The sequence below is a fragment of the Penicillium soppii genome (assembly GCF_028829465.1).
Source record: "Penicillium soppii strain IBT 18220 chromosome Unknown utg000004l, whole genome shotgun sequence".
Classification (NCBI taxonomy): domain Eukaryota; kingdom Fungi; phylum Ascomycota; class Eurotiomycetes; order Eurotiales; family Aspergillaceae; genus Penicillium; species Penicillium soppii.
Genome location: NW_026643234.1, coordinates 3,892,104 through 3,909,092, shown reverse-complemented (window position 1 = coordinate 3,909,092; position 16,989 = coordinate 3,892,104). Strand labels below are relative to the sequence as shown.

Sequence of the window (16,989 nt, the reverse complement as noted above, 5' to 3'; positions counted from 1 at the left end):
CTATATTCAGTTGAATTGCTACTTGCTTCTCTATATCAATTGTATCTGTTCCCCAGTCTATGATTCTCCAAGGAGTCCAAGGAGAAGCATCCTACCTACACATACACATATAGGCATCATTCATTTTATCGCCTGTTCAACACTGACTGTGGGTTTAAAGTGATATTTTAACACAAGAAGAATAAGAAGCACACACTTAAATGGGTACGTACGTTGCTTGATGGCAAAAATAACAAAGAAATGCATCGTAAACTGTCTTTTTCCAAGCCAGCCAATGGTCCTCAGCATCATATTACTACTGTTTACTGAGCACAACATGACAGATGAAATTATGATTTTGGAAAGCTAAGTGAAGATTACTGAAATGACAATGGAGAAATTTCTGCTAGTAGCGAGCCAGCTACAAACTACAACATACAAAATAATCACATGAAACACATACAAATGAACAAAGAATTGAGAAGAAAATCATCAGAGCAATGTAAGATTAAGATTGCGCATAAACGCCATCACGAGCTCTCCTTACTTAGAACATAATCAAACGCGTCAACCTACGCGTGTGGCTGCAGACGGACGAGAATCTCCTCGAGAAACGCGTCGAGAACAGCATCAACACCACCACCCATGTCAACAGGGTCCTCCATATCCCAGCGGTGGAGATTGTTGAAAGAGCGGGCAATATCTTCAGCTACCTGCTCCATGCCGCGGTGGATACGCACGCTGCGGTCGAAGACCCGTTCCTCTTCGGCGGTGGCCTGGGGGTCGTTAGGGTTGCGGCCTGGCTCGAGGCGAGCGAGGTGGTGGCGGCGGCGGTCCATGGCTGCGCGGAGGGCTGGGAGGATTACAGATCCACAGGCCGTTGCGCGCTCGGCTTCGGGAAGAGGGCGCGGAGAGTGCTTGTCGCTGGTTGGGGTGGGAGGGGTGGAACGATGAGCGAAGCTGCGGTCTTCCATGTTTGATGGTGCACGTTTTGATTTTAGACCGGAGACTGGCTTGGAGTTTTGAAGAGGCTCCGTTTGTCTGAGGGGACCTGCTTGGGAGAGCCGTGGGGATTGCGGATGTGGTTGGGGTCCCAGAGGGTCAGCGCTGGTACGTGAGAGTGGAGCTGGCTTGCGCACAACTTGACCGGATGGAGTGCGGTATTGTTCTTGAAGGTTGAATGGGATTTGCTTCGCTGGGATGGCCTGAGCAGTAGATGCAGAGATGGGTTTAGTTGAAGGAGGCGTATCAATGTTTCCCGCGTAGTTCAGGGCAGCCTTTGCGTATTGTTCGTTGAGACCTCGCGTGGGAGAGTTACCTTCTGCAGGTCTGCTAGAAACGGGAGAAACGACTTTGCGTGGAGGAAGTGCACATTGAGATGGTCGTTGCTTGAGAGGTGAAGAAGGGGCAGATGGAGGAAGAGGTGTTTTTGTGGGAGACACGTTGAAAGCAGAGTTTGCTGTGGTAGTCTGGGCTTGTGGTTGTGTCCGGGATGTGGATTTGTTGCCAGGTGTTTCATCACACAAATCCCACTCCTCAGTCTCATTAATACGTGAATTCTTCTCGGAGTCTTTCAATGGCCGCAACGGGGGCGCGGGTCCTTTCCCTACGGGACGAACAGTACCAAAGTCCCAAAGATCTTCCTTTTCCTGGGTTCGATCCTGCAATGTTTGATCAGGCTCCACATCATGCGAATCATATCCATCCTCGTCGTCGTCCTGGCCACGGTGCGTGATTTGCCAACGCTCTGCACGTTCGATGAGTTCTGTCAAGTAAGTTGTTCTTTTGGCACGCTTCACGAATGGATGCTCAAGGAGCTCCTTGGCCGATGGGCGTTCCTTAGGGTCTCGGCGCAAGCACAATTCAACAAATTGCTTGAAAGGCTTTGTGAAATTGCCGTTCAGTGTCGGAGGTGGGTTCTTGGGAATCAAAAACAGCACTTTCATCGGGTGAATATCAGCATATGGAGGATCTCCGCAGGCCAACTCAATCGCCGTGATGCCCAAAGACCAAATATCGGCCTTGTAATCGTATCCGGATTGCTTGATGACCTCAGGTGCCATCCAGAATGGAGTTCCTACAAAAGTATTCTTCTTTGTCATTGTCGCTGACAACTGTCCAGAAACACCGAAGTCTGCAAGCTTTACTTGGCCACTGCCGCTGAGAAGGATATTTGCAGCTGCAAATTATTAGGTATTAAATCAAGCCGTTCAACCAATTGCCATTGCATACCTTTGATGTCTCGATGCAGCTTCTGATCAGTATGCAGATAGTCCAAACCACGCAGAAGCTCCCGGAGAATGATAGCGATGTACTCCTCGTGGATTACACCAGGTCGCAACAGGCCATGGCAGCTACCGCCAGAGCAGAACTCCATGATGATCCACAGGTTGGATCCCTTCAAGTATGAACCATGATATTTGGTGACATAGGGCGACTTGAGCTCGGACAAGATGGCAATTTCCTTGATGATATCGTCAACATCATCTTCAGCATTCTCGACGTCAATAATCTTGATAGCCACTGCTTCTCCGGTGCGCCTATCGACACTACATTTGGCCAATCGAGTCAGTTGATTTGTTTAAACACGGCACTGTCTTGGAATGTTCGGCTCACCCTTTGAAAACTTGACCGAAACTTCCACCGCCTAAGGTGAATAGCAAGTGTCAGCAATTGAATCCATCCCGCCGCTTCTCAATCTCAATCGGCCAGCTTACCGATGCATGATTGTTTGGTGTAAATGGATTCCGGATCGATGGGAGCCGGCATCTTGACGGGTTATCCGAGTCACCGGAAGGTTCCAGTCATGGACCACGGCCAAATTGGCGCAATTTGTGTCTCTGATGTGAGGCTCTATGGCCGCAAAGTCAGAATCACCAGAAGCCGACGCATATCAAAAGGTAGAGACCATACCTTAAACTTGGAGTCACAGAGAAAGTATGGATGTTCGGGACAGATGATGTAGGTACGATCTGATGATTTGGTAATCTAATTTCACTAAATTAGATCAAGAGCCGCATGTTTTAGGATCGGAAAGGAAAACGAACGAATGGTATGCGGTGTTTGGAGAGTGGAGGTGGACGATTGATAAGATGGGCGACAAACAAATACAGTTGCGCAAAGGAGTATGGTTGCACGAGAAAGAATTGGGGTGAGTTACTACCTATTTTTTCACATTTAAGACCGATCTATCTGCCCAGGTGTATAACATCAACCGTCAACCTTGGAAGGGAGTTTATAGGAAGTTGTGATAGAAATGCCCTTGCTTGTTTATCAACGCGGGGCTATTTTGCCGACACTTATCTGAGGGCGGTGTATCTCTATCTATATCTCGAGTCTTAGGCTCGAGTTTCAGTTTTGATATTGCAATTGACTGGATCCGACTCGAAGTTCGTGAAGTCATCCCTGTTCGTGGTAAGTTGGTCAAGTTTGTACCATTTCGAATATTAAGAATTTAGATATCAACACAGATCAAGCCAGACAAAAATATCAATTAATCAAATATACAGTCCACAGGGTGAACATGAACATTGAATATTTAGGATTGGAATAGAGAATGCATATGCATGAATTTTTATACTTCGAAAGAAATTGTTCACGGGGAGCTCATCACAGTAATCTACCTAAGGTAGCCTTGGAGATCTTGACAACCTTTTATGCAATGGGTTATCACATTACCGAAATACGTAAATAGGTAGAATTGTTATAATTTCTCTAATTAACCCGAAGCTATAACGATTACATATGCACATATGTAGGTTATGGTGATAGTCCTAAAGGTTTGCTGCAGTTAATGCACGTGAACGCAGGGCACAAATATATCAAAAGATCAAACGATGCTCATAGTTATTTTAAAGTACTATGAATTCTACATATATCCAAGTAGTGAACGAGTCAAATATCATGATTCATTGCAGGCAAGCCTCAAGTGTTCTATGTGTGTAAGTTCGTATGTAGGCTCAAAGGTAATTAATAACAACCGTGGAGCCGTGTAGATTGATCAATTTCCCGAAATGATAAGACCCTGCCTAGGAACCAAGGTGAGATCACACGGGATCTAATAAATTCCCATCAACGCCTCGTAGAAACCAAGCAAACGTGACAACGTAAAGATAAGACCGAAAGGCGAAGGAATATCACTCTTCCAGATATCCAATCATCACAGTGCCATTCTTGAGTCCTGCATCCGCAATGTTTGTAGAAAGTTGATCAATAAGATTACGGCCCATGCTGTTCAAGTCAAACTCCACACCAGCCTTGCCCTCCAAGGGGGGTTCGGCCTTGAGCCATTCGTAAATTCGCTGGACTGGATCAGACAATGCGAATCGCCGGATCACTCTACCTGATGGGTGTCGGAACTGGATACGAGTAGTCGTAGTGGGATCCGCATCAGGTTCAGTGTGTGGCTTATCGCTGGGGATGGATGCAAATGGAGAGACTTCCGCAGCTTGCTCTGGCTCGTCCATGCTGACATCCGCCTCGCCCGTGGCCCGGCTCTTGCCCTTAATATCACCTGTACTGCGCGTCAAATCGTCGGGATCTTCAAGTGCTGGGCCAGATTCTCCAGCCCCACCAAGACTGTTTCTCATGGCCATTTCCATCATCTCCTCCTCCGTCATGGCATCAATGTTCTTGTCCTTCTTTTCGGATTTCCTCTTCGCAACAGGGTTGCGCACGTTGTGGTTCAAGCTGTACCGATCGAGAAATTCGTGGAGTTGCATGAGGAAGTCGGCGGGCTTGACCAGAGGTGGACCAGACCAGATCTTCATTTGTTCACCGGTTCGTGGGTCGACAATGGCAATGTGGGGGTAATTATCGGAGACGTCGCTTCCTTGGAAGTAATATTGGATGTAGGAAGACGCACGGGGGTCGTCCTTGGAGTATTGCAGGAAAATGAAATGCTCCTTGACAGTCTCTTGCACACCGGCATCCTTCCACAAATCACGGTTGAGCACTTGACAGTCAAAAACCGAGGCATCTTGAACGTTGATGAGCAGCCATTTTTCATTGTCCTTTCCTTCATCGCGTGCCACATCCCAGGAGAATCGTGACATTATCTCAAACGGAGGCCGGTACATCTCGGCAAGCATGTTGGATTTAGATGAGGCATCTGAGGCGCCTCCGGTGGCAGCAGAAAGCTCTTCGCGACGACTATTCTCGCTGCCTTGCCATATCGAAGATGACTCTCTCTGATTGAAGATTCCGGCCCGGCCTAGAGTAAAATAGCAGTTAGAAAAAGAAAATACTATAGTATTGGAAGCAAGAAAGCTCACCCCCTCTTTGACGAGCTCGAAGTTGACTGAGAATATTGGTGTGCATGTCATCACCATCATCATCATAGTCCGCACCGGGCCCCACCAATGTTTCTGTCGTGCGCGCCATCGGCGCCCTCACTTCATCTTCATTGTTCGGACCTCCGTACATTTGCTCCTGCAGGCGACGAGCCATAGCCTCGTCATCATCGAAGGCGGGGACCGCGCGCTGTCGTGGGGTATCATCATCAGAGTCCGAGTCAATAGTCACCACCTCCGAATCGTTAGGAACCCCGGAGCCTCGAGGCTGAGAAGGCTCGCTAGTCAATGGCGCGCCCCCATTTTCAAAGAAGAGCTGCATCGCTTGCTCAATATTGAATTCTGCGATTTGAAGGTACTGTATGGCGAGCTCCGGCGTGGAGCCGGTGATTTCAGTAAACTGAGCCACCACATCGGTATCCATGATGGGCAGAGTGTTATGGGTGAGGTTTGTTGAGGAAGAGGTTAAGGTAATTTATCAAAATTTTGCGATGGATTGTGGTTCAATACCCACAGATAGCTTATGAAATGTCGAGTAATTGGAGATTGTGCTATGAGGGGACCGGGGAAGTGTGGTGCAAACTGCTGCAAACACGAAAGTCGTCACAGCCAGTGTCAAATGTATGAAAGTGACTGGAATGAAGTGGCAAGACAAAGGCAAAAAGAAGAAAGAAATATTCGAGATTTATTATGGACTATATGTGTAGGCTGAAATGATTCCGTCATCTTGAATACGTGACTTCACCAGAAGCCGATCATTGACACCTAAGGCGCCCCAAAAGGAGGCTAACAGGGTTGCACATTGGGTAGAAATGGGTGGCCGTAGTAAAACGCGCGACGCGTCGCGTGGGGCTGGACTAATTACACTTCCTAACTGGGCCTTCTTTCCTTCCTGACATTCCTCCAACTCCTACGGAAGCTGCGTTCGAACAACATCGGTCTGGAAATATGGCAGGAACTGTTTTGGGAAAGCGCTCTCGTGTGGAATCAGAAGGTAAGACCATCCCACCTTCCCCTCCACACTTTCCAATACTCACCTTCCACTCTAGCGTTACCAGTACGAATCTCGAGCAAGCGCCGCATAATCGCACCACGAGTGAAGCAAGAGAAGCAGGAGAAACAAGTAAAAGAAACTGCCCCCGTTCCTTCATTACGGCGAACAAGGTCGACGGTGAAAAAGGAGCTTGAACAACCCGATCAAGAAAATGGCGAGAACAAGATTGCCCCGGAGACTGTGTCTTCCAAACATACCCTGCGCGAAGAACAGTTCAAGTCGCCTGTGAAAATCAATTCGCATTTCCGTGCCTCAAAACCGGTAGAGGTTGAATCAGAAAAACTGAAAGATGTGGCGCCTGAGGCGGCAGCACCCAGAGGCGCACAAGAAAATGTGAAACCAACCGAGTTCAAAACACCGTCGAAATCGCGATTCCGAGATGCTCTACCGCAATCGCCTGTCACACCCAGACATCGAGTGCAGGTGGGCGCAAAGGCGATAACCCCACGTACCCCCCGCCACGCAGATCTTCCTCCGACCCCTCGACAGAGTGCCACCCCGACTATTACACACTCCGTGTATTCACAAGCTAGGCAATTGTTTGCCCGCGGTTCCAATTCTGGTCGGTTAGTGGGGCGAGATGCGGAACGGGAGAAGCTTGTGTCTTTCCTCACGGAGGGAATTGAGTCTCGACAAGGAGGATGTCTTTACATCAGCGGTCCCCCTGGCACTGGCAAAAGTGCCATGGTCCAGGAAGTGTGCAAGGACCTCGATCTTTCTGGTGTGAGAGTTTCTCATGTGAATTGTGCCAGCATGCGAGTTTCCCGCGATGTCTACAGCAGACTCATTCAAGATTTCGGCCAAGATACAGACGTCTTTAAGAAAAGCGAAGCTGATCGCCTGAAGTCTATGTTTGTCCCGTCAAAGAAAGCGGAGGATCTGTTCTTGGTTACCCTAGATGAGATTGACCATTTACTTAATGGGGATTCCGGGGTCCTGCAGTCACTTTTCGAGTGGGCTTTACAAAGCAAGTCCAAGTTGCTATTGATCGGCATTGCCAACGCCCTTGATTTGACCGATCGATCTCTCCCGCAACTCAAGGCAAAGAACTTGAAGCCCCGACTCCTGGCGTTCTTGCCGTACAGTGCTGCTTCTATCGCAGATGTCATGACCAACCGTCTTCGATCGTTGCTTCCTGCTGGCTCCGAGTCTGATCCGAAGCTTGTGCCTTTCGTTCAACCAGCCGCCATTCAGCTTTGTTCCAAGAAGGTAGCCTCGCAAACAGGCGACTTGCGAAAAGCCTTCGAGTTGATCAAGCGGGCGATTGATGTGATTGAGCAGGAGACTTGGCAAAAGCTAGAGAAGCAAGCCAACGAAAATGTAGCGATACTTGGAGAGAACACCAACCTGTCTTCACCAGTCAAAGGAGGCAGTCTACCAAAACCAACTTCGATGTCAAGCTACACAGTCATCACTGCACCCCGAGCCAGTATCGCACACATTGCGCGGATCACTTCTGCAGCCTTCGGCCAAGGTACCGTCCAAAGACTTCAAAGCCTAAACCTTCAGCAAAAGGCCGCGATCTGTGCGCTGATTGCCCTCGAACGTAAGCGTCGCCAGCTTGAGGTTCCAAGTACTCCATCCAAGTCTCGCGCCTCGGCGCCAACTATCAAGCAGGCGTTTGATACATACTGCGCTCTGTGTCGCAATGACAACATCCTTCACCCATTGACTGCTACTGAGTTCAAAGATGTCTTGAGCAATCTCGAAACAATGGGCCTGGTTGGAGAATATCAGGGCCGTGGCCGAGGTGGAACTGTCGCAGGCGGCACAGACCTACGTCGCACACCTTCCAAGTCCGGTCACGCGCCTTCTACGCCTCATAAGGCGCTTGACGAACAGGGTCTCCTCTGTTTTGTATCCCAACAGGAAATCGAAAGCCAGATTGCTGGCCCTGGGGAGGGAATTCTTCGACGCCTTCTGCGGGGCGAAGGTCTCTGATTTCTTCCCTCTTGTGTGCAATCACTCGACCTGCTGTTCTTCGTTCCTCCCATTCCACCCTGCATTATGGATTCCTTTCTCGCATTTTCATCGTGTACAACATCGTTGGCGTGTTCGTTTTATCTCTATTTTTCTTTTGGAGTTGGAAATATCCATGTCTCATCATTTTTAGCGTCTTTTGGTTATGGATGTTCGTTTTTCCTTTTGTCACTCAGCTTTCCTTTCCTTTGTCTCTCACTCCGAAGCCATGAGATCTGTTGTAAACAAAAAAAACGAAAAAGAAAAACAAAATACCAAAGATTTCTAATCAACTTCTCAATTCCCATATCAATCAATTGACAATAGTTCGTATATCAACAGCTAGATCAGCATGGAATCACAGCTATCCAAGCTTGAAGTAATGACTTCTCGGGAGGTCCTTGGGCTGATAAAGCTGAACATGGACATTCGAAACATTGGATATGTGAACCAGCTACTGGATCTCAGGTAACTCAGCCTCAACAATTCCAAACCCATCATCCTCCCGCATCCAAAATCTCGAAACTTGCAAACCAACTGAAGTGAAGAGATCAGTCCAGCGGTGACGAGTCCGCTCGAGTCCCGAGCAAAAGACCATTACTGCCAGGTCTGTCATGCAGGAAATACTAGGAGCATTGGAATCCGGAAGGATATACTCCTCGCAGATGATCTTCGAATACCCACGTTTCATGGCGGGTATCAAATTCCTGAAAATAATCCTCGCCTTCTCATCAGACCAGTCATGCAGCACAGTCTTGAAGTAATAAACACGGGCACCTAAAATGCGAACATAAATTAGCTTCTGAAGCCACTCCACTGCCATGAACACAACAGACCCTCGATAGGCTGCTTCTCCGCGAAGAAGTCATATGCCACAGTCTCAATTCCCGCAGCATCCAGATCTTGCGCCCCGCGCACCTCGTCAACAACCGTCGAAAGATCTTCAAGAACCAGTCTACCAGGTACATCGGGGAATCTCTGCCTGAATCCAATCAGGTCATGGCCTCGCCCTGCGCCAATGTCTACAATCAGAGGGCTGTCAACTCGCACATCCGGATGATCGAGAACGTGCTCATGTATGGGAAACCAATCGCCCCAATGGGGTCTGTTTGCGCGCTGGCCTTCCATGAAGCTGTTAAAGCGGGCAAGAGCGGCCGGGTTCTCGCATAGCCAGGTGAAGCCGTCTGTTTTGAAGTTGTGAGTGTACTGCAGCGGAGCGAGGAGTGGGTCGTCTGGATTGTGGTAGTTTGTTGCTTCGAGATACTCTGGGGTTTTCTGGATGGCAGGGAAGAATTCCAGAAAGCTTTGGAATCGTGCGATGAACAATTAGTGCTTGTCATCAGTGACTGCAAGAAGTTCCATACATTGATTCCACTACGCTAATCGAAGTGCGTTGGGTCATTTCTTTGGATAAAGCAGTGGGGAGGTATTTCAAAGGCGAGGGCTCCGCGGCAAAGCCATTTGCGACCAGGAGCCGCATCATGCGTTCTATTATGAGAATATCAGTTATGCGTCTGCAAAAATATCAAGGACGGTAGAGAGATTGGCACTCACCGACCAAGAGAGGATGCGCGGGTTTTGCATCTGCGAGCTCTTGCAAAGATACAGGCGAAACAGCTCTAGCAAGAACCGGGAAAACTTTCATATCATGGGCCACTTTAACAGCCATAACTACAGTAGGCTAGGCAGGGTTTTTATAAATTAGCTGGTCAACTTCGAGATCAATATGCCGGCTTACAGAATATGATATCTTCAAGATCGCCGTTCGTGGGTGCTCGAGAGCCCTCGATAGCTTCAGTGCATTCTCGAGGGCATGAGTACGAGTGGTTTCTGAGTCGTCGGACTTGAGAAGATCAACTGACTTCTTTGTGTCCTCCAATAAGTTTTGAATGTGCTGTATATCCATCTTGCAGGAGAGGAGGTGGGGTAATTGGGGAGTGTCCAGGCAGGAAATGTTTTAAAAGCCTCACTACCTTCGTTGGGGCTTAATGATCTCTCTGTCTGAACTCTATATGAATGATGTAAAGATATGCAGCTGAATTTTCGGTTTACAGTTTTGAGTGAAAAGGCCAAACGTATTCCAAAGTTGCAATTTGTTCGGGGTGATGCGGCTGTTAAAAGCTTGAGCATCAGGAATCAAGTGAATCTATGTTATGCACAGTACTTTTGTCAACCCAGTGAGTGCGCGTACAAGGAACGGAACTGGATCTGGTCACAGATCTTTTAGATGAAAAGTCATTACTCCCGCCACTTAGGCATGCTAAGTGTCATCTCGTTACCTCCACAAGACTGCTCTACTCTCCCGTATTCTTTCAATCTGGTGACCAGAACAACCCGCTGATAACCAATTCTAAATGATCATCTTTCTCTCGCTAAATCACAAATTTTTGCGCTTGTTGGCTCAGCTCATTCGTGGTACGCATTGTTGCAATCAATCTCAAAGCTACTCGAATGGAGTTAACAGGATTGAAAGTGGACTGAAATATGAAATTTTCACATGTTATTGTCGAAAGAATCATGGTTGTGATCAGAGGGAGGTAATACCGTGCTCTACACATCATTTTGATGTTCGCAGATAACAGGGGTTCCTCCACGACTCCCACTCTTGAGGATGAGCTCAATCTGTATACATACTTGATTAGCTGCGCTCTGGGAACTGTTTGATGTACAGTGCTTCTTACCAACTCAAGATCGGCTAGTGCAGCTTCGGGCTCCTGCTCTGGTCGTGCTTTTCCTTCAATAATGCTTGATCCCCAGACGCGAATCTCAGGTAGAACGCCGGTTCTCTCGTTGGGAACGGTCACAACCTCAACCTTTCCATCTCGAGAGATTGTGACAGTTTCGTTCTCGAGTTTGATCCAGCCATTCGAACAGGCGATGGCCAATTCATCCGTCAACAAAGAAGTGCCTCTCGATATCTGGAAAACACCAGTCACGCCAGAAGTCGTTCTCATGATCACATCGGCTGTATCAACTGGGGGTAGATAAGGTTGGGTCTGGTTGGTAAGGGCTGAAAGAGAAGCAATCTCTTTTCCAGGCTCTGCGCCTAATAGTAATCTGAGGCCTGCCATGTAGTGCACTCCGCCATCTAGAAGATAGCCACCTTGATGGGTGGGATTGCGACGCCATTCAGTGACTAGTCACAAAATTAGAGGTGGTTGTACCATAGACATTTCAAACTCACGATTGAATTTCCAATTTTGAGAAATCATGCCATGCTGTCGTCCTTGGAAACCAATGATCTTGCCCAGGCTTTTGATCTTCTCCACCGCGAACTCGTAGCTCTTCAAGAATCGCCAGTTCTCTGCAATTGTCCAAGTTGGGCCCTTGATCTCAGTTCTATACCACTGAATAAGCTCTTTTGCGGCCTCGACATTTTCAGCAACTGGCTTTTCCGAGAGAATATATTTTCCAGCCAGCAATGCAGCTTAGATGAAGCGCTCCTGGTGTCCAATAGGAAGCCTGCAAAATATTAACGTTTTGTATGAGCACTATCAAACAGATTCAAGTTACGATATGACTACAGCTTCAATGTCAGGTCGCTTCAGTAGGTCCTCGAATCCATTGTCGCTATCCTCGGAATACAGGTCGACGGGGTGTGCAAAATTTTCAATGATAGAGCGGGCAGATGCGGCGGATCGCGAATAAACAGCCTTGAGAGAGATGCATTGTGAAGCAGCCTCGATAGCAGGCTAATTCGATGTGTTAGCTAGTACTATAATTTGGTGGATTACAAAGCTCACAGCATGCTCTTCTCTAGCCCAAAGCCCTAAAGCGAAACAATTCAGCAGTGTCTTTTCAACCCTTATTCTTGGAACTCACCTCCCCCGAGAAGTGCAATTCCAATTGGTGATGTGGAATCAGTCATGTCTGCGGGTTATGGATCCAAATAGTGCTCAGTGTACAAGTCTTGAATTGATGGTAGTTCGGAAAAGGGATATTCGGCGTATAACGAGACCAGATCTAAGAATGAAATTGATGCACTGACAAATGTTAGAGAAAAACCCCCGCTTTCTTAGCAGATTGAAGGGCATAGCGGAATAATCCCAAGAGGAAACCCAACCGAACCTCATAATGCTTCAATATTCCAGGATCTCCATCTCATACATCTTAGCCATGGACCAATCCCGAAATGTAGATCAATCTTTTCATACCATATATACATGTGTATATATTGTACTGTATGTATGTATGTATGTATGCAATTTGACATCCTTTTGTCCGCAACGACGGTGAGAAAGTGGTCTGAGATCTTCTGTGAACATAGTGGTCTGTGCACGTGCACTTGGATTGTATTTCGAAATGTTTTCTTTTCTTTTTTTCGTCTTTCTTTTCGATAGCTTCAAATTGTTTCGAAATTTACATACATATATAAGTTGCAGGGTTTCTGGCAAGATCACAAGTATGAAAGGAAGATAATGCACCTCACGGACCCCGCATAATATCACATCATCAGTCATCGTTTATCGATTCATCATCTTCGAGAATTCTATCGCCATTTTGACACTCTGCTATTCACGATCTCTTCTTTCACTCAAGGAACCGCGGCCCTCGTTATCTTGATGTGGCATGTGCGATTTTGCCATGGTGACATCGACGAATTTTCATCCCGAAGTATATATCTGCCGAAACACACCCGCACATCAACTTCCTATCCCTTGTGAAATCTCTCGACAGTAGCTTTACAAAATGGTTTCAGCCTGGACAAAGATTGCAATCTGGCTCTGGGGGCCAGATGCCAAAGATCGTGCCCTGTTGTCCAAACTCGACGTGACCCTACTCCCTTACTTCTCATTGATCTGGTTTCTGTTTGGCGTCACCCGAGCGAGTTATTCCTCTGCCTACATCAGCGGCATGAAGGAGGCACTGGGCTTCCAGGGCAAAGAATACAACTATATGACTACTGCGTACTTGGTTGTCTACGCTGTGTGCCAAATGCCGGGAACGAGTCTATTGACTATTTATCGTCCTAAATATGTGTTCGTAGCTGCCAACGTCACCTGGAGCGTCTTAACCTTGATCACGTACAAGATGACACATGCCTGGCAAGTGATTCTGCTCAACGCGATCGAGGGAGGGTTTTCGGCCATCGCATAGTAAGTATCCCAATTTTCCAAGGCAAGAATTTCGGGAGAACCCAAGACTGACAATATGAATAGTGTGGGTGCCCACTTCATTCTCGGCTCCTGGTACAAGAGGTCTGAGCTTGGCATGCGGGCTGCTGTCTTTTGTGTGTTTGGTCAACTGGGGACCATGGCGGGTGGCTGGATTCAAGCAGGCTTGCTGGCGGCATTAGCAGGGAAGGACGGTCTTCCACCCTGGAAATGGATTTTCATCATTGTTTCAGCGATGACCGTGCCCGTTGCGTTGTTTGGTAAGCTTACAAGTCACTGACCAAAATTTGTGAATACTGACTGACCCGGCTTTTAGGGTGGGTATTCATCCCCGATCTTCCAGCACATCGTGCGGCCTGGTTCTTGAACAGCGAACAAAAGGAGCATGCAGTATCACGACTGGGTACTGTACGCAAACAATCCTGGGACGTGACAGTATTCAAGCGTGTTTTACTGAGCTGGCAATTCTGGCTCTTACCATTTATCTTCATGCGTAAGTCTTAGTGAGGACTTGAGCCCAAATAATCCTCTAACCTATTTCCAGTCTATTCCCTTTGTGTGCAGTCCCTGCAGAACAATGTTATGGCCTACTGGATGGCATCCCGTGGCTATACCACCATTCAACAGAACAACTACCCCACAGGCATCCACGCAACTGCCATTCTCGGCACTGTAGTCTACGCCGGAATTTCCGATAAGCTGCAGTCGCGCTGGGAAGTATCCATTGCCATCGGTCTGACCTTCATCATCGGCTCATCGATCCTCGTGTCGAATCCATCCACGGACGCAGGCTATTTCGTGGCATTTTATCTACTCGGTACAACATTTGCGCCCCAAGCAGTCTGGTACTCGTGGATGGCAGACGTCACGGGCCATGATTTCCAGCTCCGCGCCATCACAACGGGCTTCATGAATTCCTTCGACTTTGCCTTCGTGACTTGGTGGCCGTTGATCTTTTACCCTGCCACAGCTGCGCCAAACTTCCACAAAGGATATATTGCAAGTCTGGTGACGGGGTCCCTGACACTCCCGTTCATTGCTTTGATTGCGTATCTTGAGAAAAGAGACCGAGCACGGGGCGTTATAGGGAGGGTTGAACGAGAAGAACCAATTATTGATGAGAATACACGTTTGCGAGGAGACGAGTGTGGGAAGCCAGTAGGTACACCTGTCAATGTACGTGCAGCAGAGATTGATGTCTGAATGGAATGGGCCGGAGAATAGATTGTAGACAATACCAAACATACATCTGTATTAAGCTTTTAAATGACATTTCCAAATTAATTAACCCTAATCAATATCTTAATCTAGGCGAAATGTTCAACTTCACCTAACTCGGTGAGTTACGCAAAGCCTCTGTCGTTAAAATATACAAAGATCGACATGAGCAGTGGCCCAGGCACATAGGTAACCAAACCCCGAAGGCTCCACACAACTTCACAAGGAGCAATGTTCTCCTATGCTCTCCACTCATAGACTTAAGACGTGAAGCCATTTTTCGAATGCAGGCGATAAGTAGGGTAAAACGAACGAATCCTATTGAGCAAAAGTACTAACAAGGTTTATGCACACAGCAAATTTAAATAGATCTGTCGGTTTTAGGCAGCAGGTCTCGGCTAGGCTTTACGCAAAGACAAGAGTGCAGCGCAATAGTATACGCGGCACTCCACCCTAAGCTATTCGGTCTTTGGAGGTTGTTGGGTGCGAAGGGCCGCGTGTACGCATATACGGCATAGCAGCACCCTTAGGCTACCAGGCTGTAGTCATACATCAACCAAGCGATCAAGGATATAAACACATTACATTCTCGGGCTTACGGCCGAAATATACAGCTCCATAGGAGAAACATGGGTTATAAAGAAGGACTCGCTCACAAGTTCAACATGCAATCATCAAAATAAGGCGGAGTGCCAATCTTCAATGGGTAATTCATACGCCATTCGATAGGGGAACTTGATCACTCCTCAAGTCTTCAAAGCTGAGGTCCGAGGCCTCTTCGCCCCAGACAAACTTACCGAAAGTTAGTAGCGCATTGAATATTTCCTTGCCCGTGGGCACAATATGCTCCGAGGGCAAAAGGAATCCATAACTGCCTCGATCACGAAGTTTGATCTGGTACGAGAACCGCGCGTGCAACTTGTGGTAGAACCAATCCAAGGCACTGCCGCCAGAGGTAACCCCAGCGGTTCCGCCGTTTGTGAGGATTCCTTCGCACGCGGAAGTCACATCATATGACTCGTGAGAGGTCTGCCGAATAGATTTAGCTAGCCCCAGCGCGAGCTCCTCTAGGCTCTCAAGGGTGGGAGGCACGGAGGAACAGGTGTATGAGTACGGGTAGAGAATCTGTTGAGAGTAGGAATGAAGGTCCAAGAATCCTACGATGTCGGCGCGATCGTGCGCAGTTTCATTTCGAGCCCACTGCGCCAATCGTTGGGATTCAATTGCCTCGAATGGCTCTGACCCTGCATAGTTCTCTGAGCATGGGTTCGAGCGAGTTGATTCACCATCCCACTCGTAGTCCCAATTTCGATCTAGATCGACACCGGGGCAGATTGGGAGACCTGTTGGCTGGCGGTTCTTGCGCCATAAACGGTCAGATTCCCATGAGTACACGTATCCATCCGGATTAAGAGTTGGGATTAAAACCCAGTCATACTCTTGCAACAGTCGCGTTACTGCTGGCGAGTACCCGTAGTGTGTGATGAGACTGTATGCGACATATGTGACTGTGGAAGTACTGATCCATTCTCGGGCATGGCTACCACCTACAATGACAATTGTCTGGCGCGGTCCTGATGAAGGGTCGGCAGCAGGAACGCCGAGTCGCAATGCTGGAATTTCGCGACCCTCGTAAGAAAGTCCCAAGCTGGTCAGGCGAACGTGGGAGGAGAACATTGACGCCATCAATCGCATCCATTGCGTAATGACGGACAGCGGTTGGTAATCTTGAAAGAAGAGGTCGCCGATTGCTGCGGTTTTCTGCGGACCCGATACAATTCCAGCTCCAAAGTCAAGATTGTCACGGTGACGAGACGGGTATGAAGCGTATATCTTCTCGGCAAGGTTATCTATGAGGGGCGTATAGGAGGTGCGGAGGGTCAAAGGCAGCAGGTCAAGTAATGAAGGGATCTGATGGAATAATTAACCAACAATACATATGTATTGTAGAGATCGGAAGAAAAACGTACCATTTCATCGGCCAGTCTGATATCGACGAATTCGGAAGTGATGGCCCAGATGTCCAAAAATAGCACATGAGAAGCAGTCGACAACGCTTCTGCCTCATCCGGTTGACGTAAATGAAAGCGGAGGACAACATCACTACCGTATCGATGGTAAATGTTTGACGGGGGCGATGAATGTTTCGAGCAAGTGCGATCAATATCCCATATTGAACCAATCACCCAGTCGCGAAGTCTGGTCCATGGGCGGCGTGGGTCAGAATGGGCGAGGCGGACAGGTTGTAGGGGCGGCTGTGGGGTGATGCTTGAACCAGCGGGGACAGCGGAGATAAGAGGAATGAAGGTCGATGCGACCAAAAAAGGGAGAAGACGCATTGTTGTAAGCAGAGAAGAGAAGAGAGAAGAGAGGC

The 16,989-nt window shown here is 48.0% G+C and overlaps 7 protein-coding genes across 7 annotated transcripts; 2 read left to right on the top strand and 5 right to left on the bottom strand.

The window, feature by feature from the left end:
- Positions 1 to 551: 551 nt before the first annotated feature.
- Positions 552 to 2,748, bottom strand: N7529_004895 (putative Ste20-like serine/threonine protein kinase; the record flags this gene model as incomplete). The annotated part of the gene is made up of 4 exons (XM_057240422.1): positions 552 to 2,158; positions 2,212 to 2,528; positions 2,596 to 2,626; positions 2,697 to 2,748. The coding sequence occupies 4 exons, from the start codon at positions 2,746 to 2,748 to the stop codon at positions 552 to 554; spliced, it is 2,007 nt and encodes a 668-aa protein (XP_057099717.1).
- Positions 2,749 to 4,115: 1,367 nt separating this feature from the next.
- Positions 4,116 to 5,694, bottom strand: N7529_004894 (DNA-protein crosslink repair co-factor UBX5; the record flags this gene model as incomplete). The annotated part of the gene is made up of 2 exons (XM_057240421.1): positions 4,116 to 5,191; positions 5,253 to 5,694. 2 exons carry the CDS (start codon positions 5,692 to 5,694, stop codon positions 4,116 to 4,118), a joined length of 1,518 nt encoding a protein of 505 aa, XP_057099716.1.
- A 524-nt stretch (positions 5,695 to 6,218) lies between these two features.
- On the top strand, positions 6,219 to 8,265 carry N7529_004893 (AAA family ATPase CDC6; the record flags this gene model as incomplete). The annotated part of the gene is made up of 2 exons (XM_057240420.1): positions 6,219 to 6,264; positions 6,320 to 8,265. 2 exons carry the CDS (start codon positions 6,219 to 6,221, stop codon positions 8,263 to 8,265), a joined length of 1,992 nt encoding a protein of 663 aa, XP_057099715.1.
- Positions 8,266 to 8,737: 472 nt separating this feature from the next.
- Positions 8,738 to 10,189, bottom strand: N7529_004892 (Plant methyltransferase dimerization; the record flags this gene model as incomplete). The annotated part of the gene is made up of 5 exons (XM_057240419.1): positions 8,738 to 9,060; positions 9,120 to 9,586; positions 9,648 to 9,771; positions 9,838 to 9,964; positions 10,022 to 10,189. 5 exons carry the CDS (start codon positions 10,187 to 10,189, stop codon positions 8,738 to 8,740), a joined length of 1,209 nt encoding a protein of 402 aa, XP_057099714.1.
- A 644-nt stretch (positions 10,190 to 10,833) lies between these two features.
- N7529_004891 (Gfo/Idh/MocA family protein) lies at positions 10,834 to 12,151 on the bottom strand (the record flags this gene model as incomplete). The annotated part of the gene is made up of 6 exons (XM_057240418.1): positions 10,834 to 10,905; positions 10,965 to 11,419; positions 11,468 to 11,672; positions 11,805 to 11,975; positions 12,027 to 12,052; positions 12,106 to 12,151. The coding sequence occupies 6 exons, from the start codon at positions 12,149 to 12,151 to the stop codon at positions 10,834 to 10,836; spliced, it is 975 nt and encodes a 324-aa protein (XP_057099713.1).
- An 821-nt stretch (positions 12,152 to 12,972) lies between these two features.
- N7529_004890 (pantothenate transporter) lies at positions 12,973 to 14,600 on the top strand (the record flags this gene model as incomplete). The annotated part of the gene is made up of 4 exons (XM_057240417.1): positions 12,973 to 13,379; positions 13,443 to 13,657; positions 13,714 to 13,890; positions 13,942 to 14,600. 4 exons carry the CDS (start codon positions 12,973 to 12,975, stop codon positions 14,598 to 14,600), a joined length of 1,458 nt encoding a protein of 485 aa, XP_057099712.1.
- A 726-nt stretch (positions 14,601 to 15,326) lies between these two features.
- Positions 15,327 to 16,954, bottom strand: N7529_004889 (M14 family metallopeptidase; the record flags this gene model as incomplete). The annotated part of the gene is made up of 2 exons (XM_057240416.1): positions 15,327 to 16,526; positions 16,586 to 16,954. 2 exons carry the CDS (start codon positions 16,952 to 16,954, stop codon positions 15,327 to 15,329), a joined length of 1,569 nt encoding a protein of 522 aa, XP_057099711.1.
- Between the last annotated feature and the right edge of the window lie 35 nt (positions 16,955 to 16,989).